The following is an 18,479-nucleotide window of genomic DNA, read 5'->3' as shown; positions in this document are numbered from 1 at the left end:
ACAACTTCACTGCTTTTGGCTTTTGTAAAACAAAACAGCCTGTGTTAGAACGGCAACAATATTGAACATAAAGATAAACAAAATCGGGTGTAGTTTTTTTTAAAAAATGTGGACATTAAAATATTTTTACCAGTGAAATCCAATGTATTTAAACAAAAGGAAAGAGACAAATCCCAGTACTGTATTTCAGTGTTTTTCAACCAGTGTGCCGTGGGAGATGACCTAATTTCACCTATTTGGGTTAAAAATATTTTTTGCAAACCAGTTATAATATTCTGCAAATATACTTTCATATCAGTAGGTGGCAGCAGGTAGCTAATTGCTTTGTAGATGTTGGAAACAGCGGGAGGCAGCGTACAGATAAAAAGGTGTCTAATGCTTAAACCAAAAATAAACAAAAGGTGTGTGCCCCTAAGAAAAGGCATTTTAGCTTAGGGAAGGCTATGCAGAACCAAAGTAAAACTGAACTGGCTGCAAAGTAAACAAAAACAGAATGCTGGACGACAGCAAAGACTTACTGTGGAGCAAAGATGGCGTCCACAAAGTACATCCGAACATGACATGACAATCAACAATGTCCCCACAAAGAAGGATAAAAACAACTGAAATATTCGTGATTGCTAAAACAAAGTAGATGTGGGAAATATTGTTCAAAGGAAGACATGAAACTGCTACAGGAAAATAGCAAAAAAAGAGAAAAAGCCACCAAAATAGGAACACAAGACAAGAAGTAAAAGACTACACACAGGAAAAGAGCAAAAAAGTGCAAATAAGTCAGGGTGTGATGTGACAGGTGGTGACAGTACACCTACTTTGAGACAAGAGCTATAGTCATGCATGCTTGCTTATGCTTTAAAGTCATATCCAACAATTGTGACAACAACATTTTAATGTCAAGTGAGTTTCAATTTTTAAATAATTTCTGCTGGTGGTTTTTTCAAGGCAAAAAATGTGCCTCGGCTCAAAAAAGGTTGAAAAACACTGGGTTATGGTTTGAATTCATATCCAACAATTGCGAAAACAACTTTTTTATCATCAATATCCGCTGCTGAGTTGAATTATTTTTATGTTTTCTGCTGGTGGTGTGCCTCGGGATTTTTTCAATGAAAAAAAAAAGTGCCTTAATTGTCTCAAAAAAGGTTGAAAAACACTGCTCTGATTTCACAGAACTAAAGGCGTAGAGGTGTAATTACAGATCATAACCGCTGGGTGTCACTGTGACAGTGCTACTACCTTCACTGCTGATGACTCGACAAATCCGTCGTTTCCGGTCTCCAGTCACCGGTGTCCTCACCTCCGCGGCGTGCAGGACTTCAAAGTCCCGCCAACGCAGGTAAATCTTTCTTTTACCTGTCAAGTCAAATCCTTGTTTTACCTGTCAAGTCAGATCCTTGTTTGATGTGGCGCCGAATGGGACTTTCACTTTGACTTCAGACCTGAGAACAAGAGAGGAGACCACCAGGTGTGTTGTGTGGCGTAAACTCCACTTTAGTTCATTAACTTGTTATTCATACAATTGAAATTCTTCCATATTGTTTATGACAAGACGTGCATTATTACATTTTAATGTAAGCAAATAACATGACTCGTGTTCTAAAGTTACACAATAATAGCAGTAAACGGATCGTTTAGATCAGGGGTTCTGAATATTTTTTTTACAAACCCCGTTTCCATGAGTTGGGAAATTGTGTTAGAGGTAAATATAAACAGAATACAATGATTTGCAAATCCTTTTCAAGCCATATTCAGTTGAATATGCTACAAAGACAACATATTTGATGTTCAAACTGGTAAACACTTTTTTTTTTTGCAAACAATCATTAACTTTAGCATCTGATGCCAGCAACACGTGACAAAGAAGTTGGGAAAGATGGCAATAAATACTGATAGAGTTGAGGAATGCTCATCAAACACTTATATGGACCATCCCACAGGTGTGCAGGCTAATTGGGAACAGGTGGGTGCCTTGATTGGCTATAAAAGCAGCTTCCATGAAATGCTAAGTAATTCACAAACAAGGATGGGGTGAGGGTCACCACTTTGTAAGCAAATTGTCAAACAGTTTTAGAACAACATTTCTCAACGAGCTATTGCAAGGAATTTAGGGATTTCACCATCTACGGTCCGTAAAATCATCAAAAGGTTCAGAGAATCTGGCGAAATCACTGCACGTAAGCAATGATATTACAGACCTTTGATTTCTCAGGCGGTACTGCATCAAAAACAGACATCAGTGTGTAAAGGATATCACCAAATGGGCTTAGGAACACTTCATAAAACCACTGTCAGTAACTACAGTTGGTTGCTACATCTGTAAGTGCAAATTAAAACTCTGCTATGCAAAGCAAAACCCATTTATCAACAACACCAAGGAACGCCGCCGGCTTCGCTGGGCCCGAGCTCATCTAAGATAAACTGATGCAAAGTGGAAAAGTGTTCTGTGGTCTGACAAGTCCACATTTCCAATTATATTTGGAAACTGTCCTCCGGAACAAAGAGGAAAATAACCATCCGGATTGTTATAGGCACAAAGTTGAAAAGCCAGCATGTGTGATGGTATGGGGGTGTATTAGTGGCCAAGGCATGGCTAACTTACACATGTGTGATGGTATGGGGGTGCATTAGTGGCCAAGGCATGGGTAACTTACACATGTGTGAAGGCACCATTAATGCTGAAAGGTACATACAGGTTTTGGAGCAACATATGTTGTCATCCAGGCAACGTTATCATGGACGCCCCTGCTTATTTCAGCACGACAATGCTAAGCCACGTGTTACAACAGCGTGGTTTTGTAGTTAAAGAGTGCAGGTACTTTCCTGGCCCGCCTGCAGTCCAGACCTGTCTCCCATGGAAAATGTGTTGCGCATTATGAAGCCTAAAATACGACAGCAGAGACCCCGGACTGTTGAACAACTTTATAAAGTTTGTAGGAATATTAAATACCTGTCTAATGCGATTTTTTTTAAATGTCAATGGAATATATAACATATCATGTTAGGCAGTACTAACAAACTAAATAAATGGGGGAAAAACATTTTTTCTTTATAAATGTTTTGTTGGGCCACTGACATTTTTTGAGTTGGTCAACTGAAAAAATATTTTTTTGAATGAATGTAAACTTTCAAATGCATGTTTAACTATTGACACAAGTTTGAATACATTGTGCTATATTCAAAAACGTGCATTGCCCTCATTTTAAAAAATACTAGTCCGAAATTATTAGAAAATACTAGAAGTTTATTGTCACTGAGCCATATGCACTGTTGCTGGCACTCCCTATGGCATAAAGTATACATTTCAAATTACAGAGCTAGAACTAAATGTTTTATTTTAATTTAATGATGTTGTTTTTTTCAATTCCCTTGGCATTCCGAGTTGATGGCTATTTTACTGTTGTTGTTTTTTTCCCCACAGTCCATAACAATGAATGGCTCCAAGGTCGCCGTGCAGTCAGCTGCTAGAGAATTTTTGCAGTTTGTCAACAGAGGGGTGTCTCCATATCATGGTAAAGTCTGAGGATTTAACCTATTTTTTTCCTATTTTCTATATGTCCTGTTGTAAGATTAGTACTTGATGTGATAATCATACTTAAGTGGAATCTGATGACGTGTGTATGATGAGTTGTGTGCAGGTCGGGTCAAACTACATCTTATCTTCAGATTAGATTAGATCTTTACGTTGCTCACCTTTGTACTCTGGCCTATCACCCACAAAGTAGGGATGGGCAGATTGACCAAATATATAATACAGTTATTTAAAGTTTTTGGATTTTTATGTCGGATTTGATGTGTTTGTGCCCAAAAAATGTTCATACAATAATCTGTACAAATAAAGTCTATTGACTTTATTTGTGTCAAACAATTGTATGTAACATAAGGAACAAATGTCTAATTTGGTTGATATTGTCTTACATTGTTATACAACATTTAACAGTTTTACAAAATGATTCAAAAATTGGTTTGTTTTTATTTTTATTTGTTTGATTGAATATTTGTCCTTTGCTTTTATCTAATCGTAATCATCAACCAATTTAAAGGGGAACAACACCTTTGGGGGGGAATTTTGCCTAAAATTCACAATATTTATGAGACACAAGAACACTTAGGTGTTATTTTTATACATTCTAACTCATAAATAAATGTAAATAAATGTTTACAATTGAGCAGATTGTGTTTCTTCTGACCATAAAAACAATAAATAACCATCCAAAAAGTGCCAATCAATACTCCATTTACATTTTGTGACCTGAATATTAACCAAGTACTAACGATATTGTTATTATAAGCTCTACCTTTAAGAACCAACATTTAGCGGTGCATTGATCACAGAGATCAATTATGTTGCTGTATTGACATCCTCAGCTATTGAGCTATTTTCTTGCCTCTGACTCTGTGAAAGTAAATTCCCGATCATAAATAAACCCTCTCAGCGTGATAGTAAAATTATGTGGACATAAACTGAGAGTTTGGTAAACTTCTGCTGCCAATTTAGATCCGTAGATGGCAAGAAAGACATGCAAAAGACGCTTGTTTGCACCCGCCTTTTTTTTTTTTTTTTTACTGTTCGCGAGGACTCTTAAGTCATTCTTCATTCTAAAACGAGAATATATCAACATCCTAATGGTCGGCATCCTAGTTAAAGAAGACATTGTACAGTAAGTGATGTTTTATTGTGTTTGTTGGCTCTCATGAAGTCTGCAGTGAGTAGTAACTTGATGTAGTTGAAGGAAAAGGTGAACAATGTGATGCGTCGAGGATATAATGCGCCACCATATGCTTAAAATGAGCAAATAATATGTGTTAATAAGAATGTGCCTATTATTACATGACATATATACTTATAGTGTGTATGTAAAAAGATGATGGAGGTGTTGAGAGGTTTTTTTAGAGCGCTTTAAAGTAGAATAGGGCGACTCTCATAGGTTACATTGTAAGCAGACTTTTGCCTACATTTATTTACTAACTACAATGCATAAAAATTTAAACTTATGTGTGCTTGTCTTATATAAGGATGTGAATGATAGGCAAAATTCCCGAAAAAGTTCCCCTTTAAAAAGGCTTAGTGGCCACATGCGTGGACAGCACCTTTTAGCTCTTATTTCCAAAATGGTGTACAGTACACTACTGAATTGTTGTCTTATGGCCTTTATGTGGTCACTTATACTGCCATCTGGTGGTGTAAGAAGAGTATAACATACAATGGAATTTGGAAAAAAAAAAGGTGTAAAAATAAGAATTAGCATGTCACTAAACATGACGTAGACCTTTGTTACTTATGGATTAAATACATCATATCAAAAGATTATTCTTAGTTTTTATTCTAATTAGGGTCCAATAAGCCGAAATAGCAAAGAGAAATAAAAAAGCATGTACCGGTAAACAAACAACTTGGGTCATAAGAGGTTAAAGGCAAGTTTACAAACTCATTCCAGAGTCTTAAAAACTTCCAAGTAAGAAGTATCAGTGTCCCTATATTGGTGCTTTATGATCTTGGTATTCGATAGATAGCAATATTTGAGATAGGGCTTATCTTACCACAGAGTGCTGCACTGAGATGATTTGCAAAGCAACCAATTCAAACAAGTGTTTCTTCTTCAGTGGTGGAAGAATGTCGCAGGCGTCTGCTGGAAGCAGGGTTTGTTGAGCTAAAGGAGGTGGACAGATGGGACATCAAGCCATGCAGCAAGGTACCGTCCTTGTGTTCTTGCACATGACAATGGCAAGTTGTAAAGAATGTCCTGCTTAATTTTTCAGTACTTTGTGACCAGGAACTTCTCCTGTGTCCTTGCTTTTGCCGTGGGCGGGAAATACTCGCCTGGGAATGGCTTCTCCATGATTGGAGCGCATACAGACAGCCCCTGTCTCAGGGTGAGAATGACTCCCAAGTAGGATGAGAATTTAGGTCTTAATTAAATGACAACATTCTGTGTTCTAGGTGAAGCCAAGGTCGAAGAGGACAAATCAGGGCTGTCTGCAGGTGGGCGTGGAGTGCTACGGGGGTGGCATTTGGAACACCTGGTTTGATCGTGACCTGACCATTGCGGGGCGTGTCATTGTTAAGGTACAGTTGAGCTCTACGTGTGAGCATCGGGGACTTGTATTCATGCTGCTGTGTTGTCATGCAGCAAGACAAGCTTGTCCAGCGGCTGGTGCATGTGTCACGACCTCTGCTGAGAGTCCCCCACCTGGCCATCCACCTGCAGAGGGACGTCAACGACTCCTTTGGCCCCAACAAGGAGACTCATCTGTCAGTAACCGAGAGGGAGATTACTAAGGCTATATTTTTAAGCACCCATGTCCCTCAGTCCAGTGTTGAAACACGGTCCAGCCACGGTTAAAAAAACGGCGGTCCACACAGAAACACATTTACAAGCTGTCATGCACATTTGGTCCAATCATGAGCCCAGAAAAGCAAGCAGAACTGACTTGGTTCATCATGATCGTGATATATTAGATGCACAGTCCGCAGATATATTTAATGTTGTTTTAATCGCGCTTGCGTGTTGTAAGGCGCATGTGCAGCTGCACAAAGTAAAACTGTCAACAGCTTCATGTTCCATTAGCAACGTCGTACATTTCTTATGACACAAACCAAAAGAAAGAAACCCATAATCCTGGACTAAAAAAAAAAAAAAAAAAGGACACGAGTGTGAGGTCAGGACCTGGATAAAACACAAACCAGAATTCATTTTGACACTTTTGGAACCCTTAGAACAGAGGAGTCCAAACTTATCTAATTAAATCCTTAATTATGTAACCAAAAATTAGAGAGGGCAATTCCTGTTGAAATGTGTAGTCGTGGAATAAGTCTAATGCAGAAAATAGCCAGTTTTGTTTTATAACTGAGAAATGTGTAAGTAGTTGACTTTCCAAAAAATACTGAGTTATAGAAGAATGTTGGTGCAGATTAATATACAATTTAGGGACATCGGCTTGATTAATGTTTTAGTACTTTTTTGCACTACTTGCTGTTCTCTAACAGGGATCTGAAGAATAATGGGTGATTTTTTTTTTTTTTTAAAGGGGTCTTAATTATGCAAAACCAACTTTTCTTACCTGTTGGTACAATACCTGTTTTTGTGTATTTACGATCCCCGAAAATCTATGCTTCATACAAACTCCAAACGAGACGTATGTTAATTTAATGTTAATTTCCCCTCTGGGGATTATTAAAGTATTTCTGATTCTGATTGGAGTTTGAGTTGCTAATGATGTAATTGTCACTAGTTAGGTCAACGGATTATTCTTCTATGGTAGCGTTTTACCCAAAGAGTGTGAAACCCGCCATTGTAGTTTAAAGTTAAAGTCATTAAGTTCCATCTTTTACTCTATCCTCAAATTGTGGGGCAGAATAGCTCGTACATGCGCATGCATTCTCTGCAGTTGCCATTTGTAGTACAAAGTAGCGTATAGTTCTAACTTATTTCTGTCAGTCGACTCAATGTGGAAGTGATAAAAACGACAACATGACTGACATGGAAAAAACGCTGTCAAAGTGGAGGCACGTAAATAAGGCCGCCCACAAAACGGCGCATCCTGAAGAAACTGTCACAAAACTGCTTGAAGATGGTGTGTAAAACAACATTTATGCACAATTTTGACCAAAGAACCACTACAACATGTTATGTAGACCACAAGAACTGTTTTAGATGTAGAAAAAATATAATATGATCCCTTAAATTGCCAAATATTGAACATTAATAGATGTAGAAAAATATAATATGATCCCTTAAATTGAGAAATATTGAACATTAATAGGGATGTGCTTTTAATAATTTGGGTTAGTCAAATTAAGTTTACCTTTCAAGGTTCTAGTGCATTTAGCTTTATTCTTAAGTTTCAGCTGAAAGCCAAAAAGTCATAACTTTTTATTATTAATGCATATGTGAATGTTCTTCAGCTTTCAGACGAGGGACAATTAAAAGAAGCTGCGGCCCAAAAATGGAACTATGCTTGCACTTTGGACATCCCCTGCGCTAGAAACAAAGTAGCATTGCCCACAAAAAAATATATATAGGGTGTACCCCGCCTTCCGCTGGAATGCAGCTGAGATAGCGGTAGAAAATGGATGGAGACATATATCATCAGGAGATTTAAATCTGATGATGATTGAGGGAACCCCTCATGAAACAGTTCTGTAGAGATGAAGTAGTCTTGTGATTTTTTCCCACACATACATATTGCGCTCTACCACGGTATCGAGCACTATTCTCTGGATAATCCAATTAAGACATATGTATATATATATATATATATATATACATACATACAAACACACACAATCTATATACAAATTTTTGTGCCCTGCTAAGTGACGTTTGAGTTACTGTACATATGGTCCTTATATCATTGCTGTTGTTGTGGTCTAAGGTGTTTGCAAAGAACTCTGTATACGCATGTTATAGTTTATCATCGCTGACACATGCTGGTTTTTTTATCAGTGTGCCCATTCTGGCCACCGCTGTCCAGGAAGAGTTGGAGACGGGCAATGCAACCTCAGGAAATGCCACCAACCCTGCCAACACGGTAAAACCAGCGCTAACATCATATTCATGACCAATAAGATAGTTATAAAAAGGTGTTACACATAAATGTGATTCCTGTCCCTCTCAGGCAGAGAAACACCACCCATCACTGGTGAAGGTATTGTGTTCAGAGCTAGGAGTTGAACCTGAAGCCTTGCTTGACTTTGAGCTGTGTTTGGCTGACACTCAGCCAGCGGTGAGACTACTTTTTCACGTCGACAGTGAATGCCTGTAAACCACTGAGATGCTTAACCACATTCGCTGTCTCTCTCATCTGCGTACAGGCGCTGGGTGGCGTGTATGAAGAGTTCATTTTCTCTCCTCGCCTGGACAACCTTCACAGCTGCTACTGTGCCATGCAGGTACCAATCACTGGCATGCAAACACCTGCGGGGAATTCCTTTTATACGACCGTCCTTACAGATCTCATTACGAAGCTATGCAATTATTTCTGACTTGTGTCAGGGCCTCATCGCGTCCTGCTCGGGGAACTCGCTGGACACAGAACCCAACATCCGCATGGTGACACTGTATGACAACGAAGAGGTGAGCCATGTCTGTAGTGACTATTGTGTGGGACCATTGTCACATCAGGATATTCCATGACTCAAATTGTTTATTTTTCTTGTTACCTTCATGGGGTTGGAGAGTTTGAGAAAGCAATGGAATCCATCAAAGTCGACAACCTGTGTATGTCAATCAAGTCCCAAGTAGGGTAATATACTGTAACTCTGTTCCATAATGACAGATGAAAGGCCAAAAATAGAAGTCAGTGCTTTGTTTTGGTGCTAAATGAATGCAGACTCAGCCTCCTGCAACAAGTGCTTGACAGCGATATTATGTATTTAATGTTTTGTGTGTAATGTAACGTCCCGAATGATGCACACAGACTATTTTTAAATTTTGTCCATCTTAACACGGCAACAGCAGCCCTAAATGCTGGTTAACACAAAGTTTTTCAACACACAAAAACAGGCAACATGATGGAAAAGGACATACGAGAGGAGGGAATAATGGTGCACTCGCGACTGTTATTGGTAGAAAAATCCCTAACAACAAAAAATAAAATACCGTATTTCCTTGAATTGCTGCCAGGCATATAGTATGCGCCTGCCTTGAATTACTGCCGCGTCAAACTCTCTTCGCAAAATAATTAGCGCATGCTTAGTATTACCGACGGGTCAAACTTGTGACGTCACGAGTGACACTTCCCCTGTCATCATTTTCAAAATGGAGGAGGCTGATTTCAATCATTTGAAATCGCATAAAGGAAAGAAGATTAAGAGCTATTCAGTAGGATTTAAGGTCCAAGCTATTGAATATGCTAAAAAGAACAGTAAGCAGCTATGTTTTATTAATATACCATAGCTGTGTGTGTCAAATATGAGTCATTAAATGACTCCCGCCTCCTGGTGGTGGAGGGCGCTAGTGATCCTTCTTGCGACTACTCGGCTGCAGAAGAAGTGACATTGAGTGACGTGATCTGTGCTGGGACGGATATGACGCGGGGGTGCACGACTGACCTTTTAGGATGTAACACTCCTATGCTGGCTATGTAAACAACCGGGCTGAAATAAAGCATGTTCCAGTCTTAAATACCCAGTGTACTATTCATACAATAACACTTCAAGGTGGCAGCGGTGGGATAAAGAGATCACCCACAGAGCAGAACGGGACGGGGAGTTGTCCGAAGGTAATTCTGTCGTCGCCCGCACTTGAGGAGCCGAGCTAACTGATAGCAGCGGTCTGATAGCAGTTTTCTAAACTGGACTTTCAATCAAAGCAGGAGGTAATAAAGGAAGATCTCCATCGAGACGGAGAGACTTTTAAAACTGAAGTAAGATAAGGAAGACTTCTACGAACAAGTTATTGATGCTTTTAAACAGAAGGAACTAGCATGGACTTCATTTATAAGTAAAGGTAAGACCATAATAACTTTTTTTTTTTTTTATTAAATGTGCTTTTCATGATGGTATCCTTACATCACACTCAAATTTTTACTGCATGCCTTTGGTAAGCGCCGGACTGAGAAGAGGTTTTAAAGTAATTAGCGCCCCGGCGACAATTCAAGGAAATACGGTACTGCAAAAAATGAAGGAGACGAGGTAAACACAGACTTTATAATATGAGCGAGCTCAAGGTGAGTTTAGATAATGGCTTCGTAGTCGGCCTACTGCTACACGGTTAATTGTGTCTAAGCAGTTTATGTCTTTTGTTGGCTACCTATCTTGGTTCTCCCAGGACAAGGAAGATTTTTGGTCGTAAATATTGAACACGTTTAATATTTAAGATGTTCTCTCTCCAGCTGATTATTCGGACAAATTTACTTTTAACACACCTCAGACCATAGAAAAATCTTATGAGACATAAGACAATAGGCCGTTTGCTGTCTTTCGTCAGAAAAACACACCCCATGACTTCAAAAAGAGGAAACACAGAAATAAAAACACCTTGGCCCCCATGAGTCAGAACAACACCCGATGACCCCTCTGCCAAGCAAGCCCAAGACCCCAACCTGTGCACAACTATCCCCTGAGTACACCAAAACAACACGACCACCGCGATCACACCCTGGACACGACAACTCTATCCAGCCATCCCGGGTCGTAGGTCCTCCACTGCCCCCAGGCACAAAACTCCGCCCACAGACAGAGCACGCCTCACCCTCACACCATCAGCGAGGTCCCTGCACACCCCTAAGCCGCAGTCCCCAGAGCCTGTGCTGGTCGAGGAGGCGATGAGGGGCGCTCTCAACCCTGACCACATCACACCCGTACATGTGATTTGGGAGTGTACAAGGCCCCCAGAGTGTCTACTGTGTAGTTCAAATTAGGATGTCAGCCATCACAGCCGACCTCTGGTCCCTATAGCGTGAGAAAGATACAGTATGTATGTGGGTTAATGATGCCATTAAAATTGGGGGGCATTAGGGGGATGATGGGCCCCTATTTTTCAATTCTCTGAAAAATTTGTCAGCTTATGTTGACGTGTAGTATTGTGTACTTTATCTTTATTGCGAAGCGGCAAAACAGCAACATAACTACTGTCTAATTGCACAGTATTTAACCACGCACGCAGTGACTTCTGTTCAGTGGAAAGTCACCTTCAACATTGAAGAATGGCAAAATTAACCTAGATTCTACCACATCAACTAGAAAAATGCAGGATTTTTTTTTTTTTTAGATTGTTGGCCACCGTCAGAAAGATTTGTACCTGCAAGAAGAAACGAGTTTACAATATCATATGAACAACGGAAGAATCTCAATTAAATATACACAAACATCGTAAAAAAATGTCAACAAACTGACAGGGTGTAGATGAAGAGTGTCTGGTAAGATAAAGCCATGCGTCTAATTAAAATGTACACCTCAATAGTGATGGGAATCAAAAAACAGCTCTTTTTGAGAACTGATACCCAGTGTTTCAAATCCTCACAATAAGCAGGTCCTGAGTTGGATCCTCGAGCTCAGGGTTTTCCTGTGTGGAGTTGACATGTTCTTCCCATGACTGCGTGGGTGCTTCCGCTGATTGGCAACACTAAATTGGCTTTAGTTTGTGGATGTGGTCTGTTTATCTCTTCATGTCTGTGTTGTGTAGGTAGGCTCCGAAAGTGCTCAGGGGGCGCAATCCAACCTGACTGAGCTCATCCTTCGTCGCCTGGCTACCTCTCCCTCAAATCCCACCGCCTTCCAGCAGGCGGCGCCACTTTCCTTCATGATCAGTGCTGACATGGCGCATGCTGTGCACCCCAACTACCAGTCAGTAACCTGCAGATTACACAATGTACTTGAATGTAAAATGTCAGTTGGGTTCGTTCATCTAAATCTGGTCTTCTCAGGAACAAACATGAGGAGAACCATCGTCCATATTTCCACAAGGTGAAGAATAGCAAACCAAATTATATATGTTTAAATTAGAATGCAGACAGATTCTGACAGAGCAATTTTGTTTCGTCAGGGTCCAGTGATCAAGTTCAACAGCAATCAACGCTACGCCACCACAGCTGTGACCGCCAGTGTTGTCCGAGAGATCGCCAGCCGAGTTGATGTTCCTCTTCAGGTACTGTCTGTGTCATCAAGGTTCCAGCTGTGGCATCTTCTTTGTTTCTGCAGTCACGTGACAACTACGGGTGTACCGATTAATAGGTATATCGATTTATGTTCCTTAGATTCAACTACTTTCATCTGTTCTCGGCACATTTGTCTTCCAAAAGATAGGTACCAATCCATAATCATTTTAAAAGGGAATCGATCGATTTTATCGATACCAAAAAAAGGAAAAAATTCGATTTTTTTTTTTTGTCCTGTCCAGCTTCTCAGGCAACTCATATAGTAGATGTAGATGTCCATCTCGGCTGTACACATTTACTTTACTAAGGAGAAGTGTGGGATACTTCTCTTCTTGCCTTTTTTCTATTTGACTTCATTAAATGTATTTATATTCTCATTTGGTGCAGCCGGGCCGGAGCAGGAGGGGGGAAGACAGAGGGGGAAATTGTGGGGATAAGACAGAGAGACAACAACAACAACAACAATAGAGCAACATCAGCAAATAGGATATGTACAAATATGATGGTAAAAGTGATAGCAAAGAAGCAGTTAGTGAAATAAATAATAATACAGAATGACAATGAGCATTATTACACTACAACTGGATCAATACAAATACCAATAGAAATAGCACTATTGATAATGAACAATACCAATCATTTACCTTTGTTATCAACAATACACTTGTTCAAATGCAACAATATATTTACGTAATGATAACTAGAGATACAAAAGAAAGCCGAAAAATGGAGGGGAAGAAATATTAGATTTAAGGTGGGTAAACCTTCAATCTGCCTGCCATCAAAACGAAAATGGCGGCTGGTCGAGAAAAGTCACAACAAATGCAAACGCCACAAGACAATTACAATCATTACAACAAAAAAACAGTCTATTGCAAAAGCCGCAACAATTAAAAATGACAACGTCAATAATATAAAGCTCCAACACAACTTTAAGACTTAGAGACTTAGACCTTATTTTATTGCCATTCAAATGTGAACTTTACAGTACAGATAAGAACAACATATTGTTGCATTAGCTCATGATAGTGCAGGATAAAAGAGCAATAAGGTGCAAATATAAATAAAGAGATTACTATACGGGTAAATAAATTGCACATTTATGGATGTATGTTATATTGTCTTTATATTCCAGCCACTTAATCCATTTTTGGGGGGCAATGAGGGGATTATTTTGATGCGCTCAAGAGTCTTACGACCTGAGGGAAGAAGCTGGAGGTTTGAGCCACAAAGGATGCGACCGACACAACAGAAGTGACAGCGACGCAAGTGAAGGTGACGCTGATGAAAAAGTCATTTCATCAGAAACAAAGAAACACAAGAGATAGATCAGGATGCTATGGAAATTAGGAAGTGAGGGGCCAACACGTGGGACATACGTGACGTGACGTGAATTATATTTATATAGCGCTTTTCTCTAGTGGCTCAAAGCGCGTTACATAGTGACATCCAATATCTACGTTACATTTAAAGCAGTGTGGTTGGCACTGGAAGCAGGTGGGTGACGTGTCTTGCCCAAGGACACAACGGCAGTGACTAGAACGGTGGACGCGGGGATCGAACCTAGAATCCTCAAGTTGCTGGCACGTCCGCTCTACCAACCGATTCACGCCGCCCCATACATGCTTCCGCACACCTGAGATGCTGTCTTTCATCGGTGGAGAACAGAATACAGATCTGCCCGGGTTGTTTAACTTTATTTGTCATGTAAATTCCCTGTTCAAAGGTTGTTTGCCGTAGTTTATTTGAAAATTGCTTGAATGGTTTCCCTTTAATCAAATAAGATGTGAATGCATTGGCCATTACTGTTGTTTATTTGTTTCCATAAGTCATTTTTACCTAATTCCCTTCCAATAAATAACCGGTATTTATGAAACTTCAACTGTAGCCACTATTTATTTCACAGTCACACTGGTTGAATTGTTTTTGTTAAATGTTACTAAATCTATTTTAATTCATGAAATCGTTTAAAATCGTGTCGTTCTCAAAAAAATATTATCGTCCCTGAATCGTATTGGCCACCTCAAATTCTGAATCGACTCAAATTGTTGTTCAAAAGAATCGTTACACCCCTAGTGACAAAAGGACAAACATTCAGTCATCAGTTATTCTTTCATAGAGGGACCACTTCCAAATGTGCCACTCATCTGTCAAACAGTGTTTGCTGTTGACCCACATTTGCTCCTGCAGGATGTGATGGTCCGTAACGACAGCCCGTGTGGAACCACCATCGGACCCATTCTGGCCGCTCGGCTCGGTGTGCCTGTGGTGGACATCGGCGCACCCCAACTCTCCATGCACTCCATTCGAGAGATGTGCTGCACCTCCAGCGTATTACAAAGCACCACCCTCTTTAAGGTACATGTCGCCCTATCTGCTCTCTTTTTCAACCGCTAACTTTCATCCTTGGGTTGTCCTAACCGTTTCCACGGGGCGCGGCATATAGAAAAATTGAAGGGATTGGGGCTGTGTCGGTATTCTTCACATTTTAATTCACTAACAGGGTTTCTGTCGGGCATAAAAAAGCAATACAATTATTTTGCTAAAAAATTAAGGCCTTAAATGGCATTAAAAACCATTAAATGCAATTTCCAGAGACATAAAAACATCCATCCATTTTCTACCGCTTATTCCCTTTTGGGGGCGCTGGCGCCTATCTCAGCTACAGTCGGGCGGAAGGCGGGGTACAAACGATGACTGAAAATGAATTTAGGGGAGTTGCAGTCATCGATGAATTGCTGGAGCTGTCAGTGTGTTTCTTTTCTTCGTGTCTGGCTTTAAAACTGGATACAAGGGAGGAGTCTTGTAAGGTCCAAAGGCTAGAAAAGTGCTGGCTCCAAAGCAGCCACTCTGCTGGATGGCAAAATGAAGCGGCTCTGGGAGTCCAAACTTTGCCATTCTTTTTTGTCACCCTCGTCCTTAAATGTCATACCATGTCGACTCCTTTGTTTCACTCGTCTCCACTTCAACACACCTGAGCTAACTTGGCTAACATTCGCAACTTACCTGTCCTACGTTGGCCTCGGATGGTCAAATAAGTAAATTCTCACAACAGACCTCGACTCTTATTTTCTGACATTCCCAGAGTCAATGAATGACTTCCATTAGGAGCCTGACACTTGATGCATAACTTGCTGTCCACTGTAGCCGTTTGAAACAACTGACAGCATGTCAAATACAATCTACTCAGGATGTTAGGTTGACTCAGTTTCATTTCAATGCATCTTAGGGGTATTTTATCCAGATATCATTCAATGACAAGTCTTTTTTTCTAAAATGTTTAAATCAATCATCCATTTCCAAACACATGTATCATATCAGTATGATGTTTGTTTATTATTCCATAAAACCTTTCAATTTTTTTTCAATTGTTTCCTGATTAATAAACATATCCTTCCCTTTGTGGCTATTAGAAGAAGATATGCATTTTTACAGCAGATTTTAAAGAGATACAATTCAAAAAATTGTATTACATTGATCAACTCATTCAGAATTGGATGTTTATTTAGAGGGCTTAAGTGCAGTTCCCCTTGAATTATTTAGATTGTTTAATCATTTTGATTTAAGGTACAGTGTGATGATTGACAAGCGGAGCCTTTTAATTGGCTGTTGTCTACGGCCGTGCACGAAGTCAGAAAAATAAATGATTAAAAATGAATCCTCAGATGAAACAATCTTGCGAGCCAATTCTAACTCCTGAGATGGTGATACTTGAAGAGCCAAGTTTTTTCTGAGGTGGTACTTGGGGAAAACAGTTTGAGAACCCCTGTAACAGTGTTTTTCACCTTCTTTATCAAAGTGCTGACACTCACAACTTCCTGTGGTCCCATGGTGGCTTTTTTTGCCCCCCCAAAAAAACAAAGTCACCAACATGTGGATTTCTTTGTTATGCTCAACGTTTGGTTGTACGATAACTGGGATGGTATAAAAAACGGGGAATATTATGGTTGAAAATCGAATAATACGAAAAGTGTAGCTCAGGAAAACTGACAGTTAACACAACTCTTAACTACTGTGTTATTTAAATGTTACTTTTTTAAAGCTTGACTGACCAAAAAAAAAAACATTTTGAAAATCACCTTTTCTGTGAAATGCAATTTTTTTAATGACTTAATTGTTGTTTTTATAATGTGTTACACAGTATGTGATTTTCTGTCTGTTTTTTGCAGGCTTTCTTTGAGTTGTACCCTCAAGTGAGGAGCTTGCTGGTGGTGGATTAAAATGATGGCATTGACCCGCAGCACATCCTCATCGACTACATTGTTTTCAGCCAAGTAGTCAATGAGATGGTTGGACTTCAAATGAGGTACAAAAGGTTTTATTGAAATAAAACGTATTGACCTTTTGTTGTGGTGTTACATCTTGTCATTGTGCGTGTGATACTCCTACTTCCTCACACATTACAAAATGTATCCTTCTGTTAGCCTCAAGGGGGAATACAATGGAAACAGTGTCATGTCAAACGATGTCCCACCAGTAGGTGTATCTTCAAAGTTGGAAAAGCCAAAGTACTACTTGCAATTATTGGTCACTCTTTTTTTGATTTGTTAAGTAAAACTATAATCCATGTGGACTTTGACTCAATGTCAGATTCAACAAAAATGTACAGTACAGGCCAAAAGTTTGGACACACCTTCTCCTCTTTCAATCTTTATTTTCATGACTATTTACATTGTAGATTGTCACATCAAAACTATGATGGAACACATTTGGAGTTATGTACTTAACAAAAAAAGGTGGGTCGTTGAGGTTTTGGGAGTCGCCACAACCTCCTCAGCCCAGGCAGAGCCATGTATAAAAAGAGTATGGCCAACTAAACAAGAGGCGCCATCTTTGCTACCAATTATGTGTGCGGCTCTGCCTAGACATGCAATTGCAGTTGTTTAAACGTTAGTTTTCCTGATGAAATCAACCCAAACATTAAGTCTAAATGTAGATCTAAACATACTCCAGCTCATAAACTTACAATAAAACATGCTTTGATTTTAATAAAGTACATTCCTGCAGTGTTTATTCACTAGCATGTTCTCTAACAGGCTCTCGACAGAGCAAAACTCGGATATGCTAACATTAGCCAGCAGTTGAAATATGGAGTATTTTGGTCAATAACAAATTTTGCTTTATTTATTATTGAATCATTTCTTGCCACTTTATGTTGTTTAAATGAAATTTCTAGTTCATTTCATCTATTATTACGCCCCAAAATGTTATATGAATCTTTCAATGTCTTCAGTATTTTTGTATTTGTGTTTGACTTTTTCTTCTGTTGTGACTGAATAGCATTTTTTTAGTTTTATCAAATCAAATCAACTTTATTGATAAAGCACATTTAAAATGTACCACAGGGCTAGCCAAAGTGCTGTACAATGGGAAGGTTAAAAGATAATACGAGGACCAAGCAAACAACACAACACAAACAGAACATGATTAAAAAAAACAACAACATAAAAACAGGTTGACAGCAGGTGTATAATGGGGGGCCATTGCAGGGTGGATATCACTTAGTGTTAAAAGCCAAGGAATAAAAGTATGTTTTTAAGAGAGATTTAAAAACAGGAAGAGAGGAGACTTGTCTAACACTCAGAGGTAGGTGGTTCCAGAGGTTGGGAGCAGCAGCGGCGAAAGCTCTGTCACCTCTAAGCTTCAGCCTTGTGTCAGGGACCCTCAGGAGCAGCTGATCTTGGGGATGGGGTGGGGCAGTAAGGCTGAAGGAGGTCGGAGAGATATGTTGGCGCCAGGCTGTTTAGACATTTAAAAGCAAATAGAAGGAGTTTAAAATTGATTCGATAACGCACAGGGAGCCAGTGATGGGACTGAGATTACTGAGATTCAAGGATAGTTTGTAAGACGAAGAGCACATGGAATATGTTTTAAAGAAAACAAAC

The 18,479-nt window shown here is 39.6% G+C and overlaps 1 protein-coding gene across 2 annotated transcripts; it reads left to right on the top strand.

The window, feature by feature from the left end:
• The first annotated feature begins 1,206 nt into the window (after positions 1–1,206).
• dnpep (aspartyl aminopeptidase) lies at positions 1,207–16,939 on the top strand. 2 transcript variants are annotated; one of them, XM_061889125.1, is made up of 15 exons: positions 1,207–1,333; positions 3,416–3,506; positions 5,599–5,687; positions 5,755–5,868; positions 5,936–6,061; positions 6,126–6,247; positions 8,442–8,526; positions 8,614–8,721; positions 8,810–8,887; positions 8,991–9,071; positions 12,123–12,283; positions 12,364–12,403; positions 12,483–12,584; positions 14,785–14,952; positions 16,764–16,939. In XM_061889125.1, the coding sequence occupies exons 2-15, from the start codon at positions 3,425–3,427 to the stop codon at positions 16,812–16,814; spliced, it is 1,407 nt and encodes a 468-aa protein (XP_061745109.1). In that variant the 5' UTR covers positions 1,207–1,333; positions 3,416–3,424; the 3' UTR covers positions 16,815–16,939. The 2 variants fall into 2 exon arrangements, with proteins under 2 accessions (XP_061745109.1, XP_061745110.1); XM_061889126.1 differs by having other exon boundaries at positions 1,253–1,462.
• Positions 16,940–18,479: the final 1,540 nt, after the last annotated feature.

The sequence above is a fragment of the Nerophis ophidion genome, linkage group LG27 (assembly GCF_033978795.1).
Source record: "Nerophis ophidion isolate RoL-2023_Sa linkage group LG27, RoL_Noph_v1.0, whole genome shotgun sequence".
Taxonomy (NCBI): domain Eukaryota; kingdom Metazoa; phylum Chordata; class Actinopteri; order Syngnathiformes; family Syngnathidae; genus Nerophis; species Nerophis ophidion.
The sequence above is the reverse complement of the archived record's forward strand: the minus strand, read 5'-3'. Positions and strand labels throughout refer to the sequence as shown.

What these genes read in the sequence shown, in the direction of transcription:
- dnpep (XM_061889125.1), top strand. Translation starts at nt 3,425, where the DNA reads ATGAATGGCTCCAAGGTCGCCGTGCAGTCAGCTGCTAGAGAATTTTTG. An exon ending in CAGACAGCCCCTGTCTCAGG is followed by an intron (nt 5,869 to 5,935) that starts GTGAGAATGACT and finishes TCTGTGTTCTAG; the next exon opens with GTGAAGCCAAGGTCGAAGAG. An exon ending in GCTGCTACTGTGCCATGCAG is followed by an intron (nt 8,888 to 8,990) that starts GTACCAATCACT and finishes GACTTGTGTCAG; the next exon opens with GGCCTCATCGCGTCCTGCTC.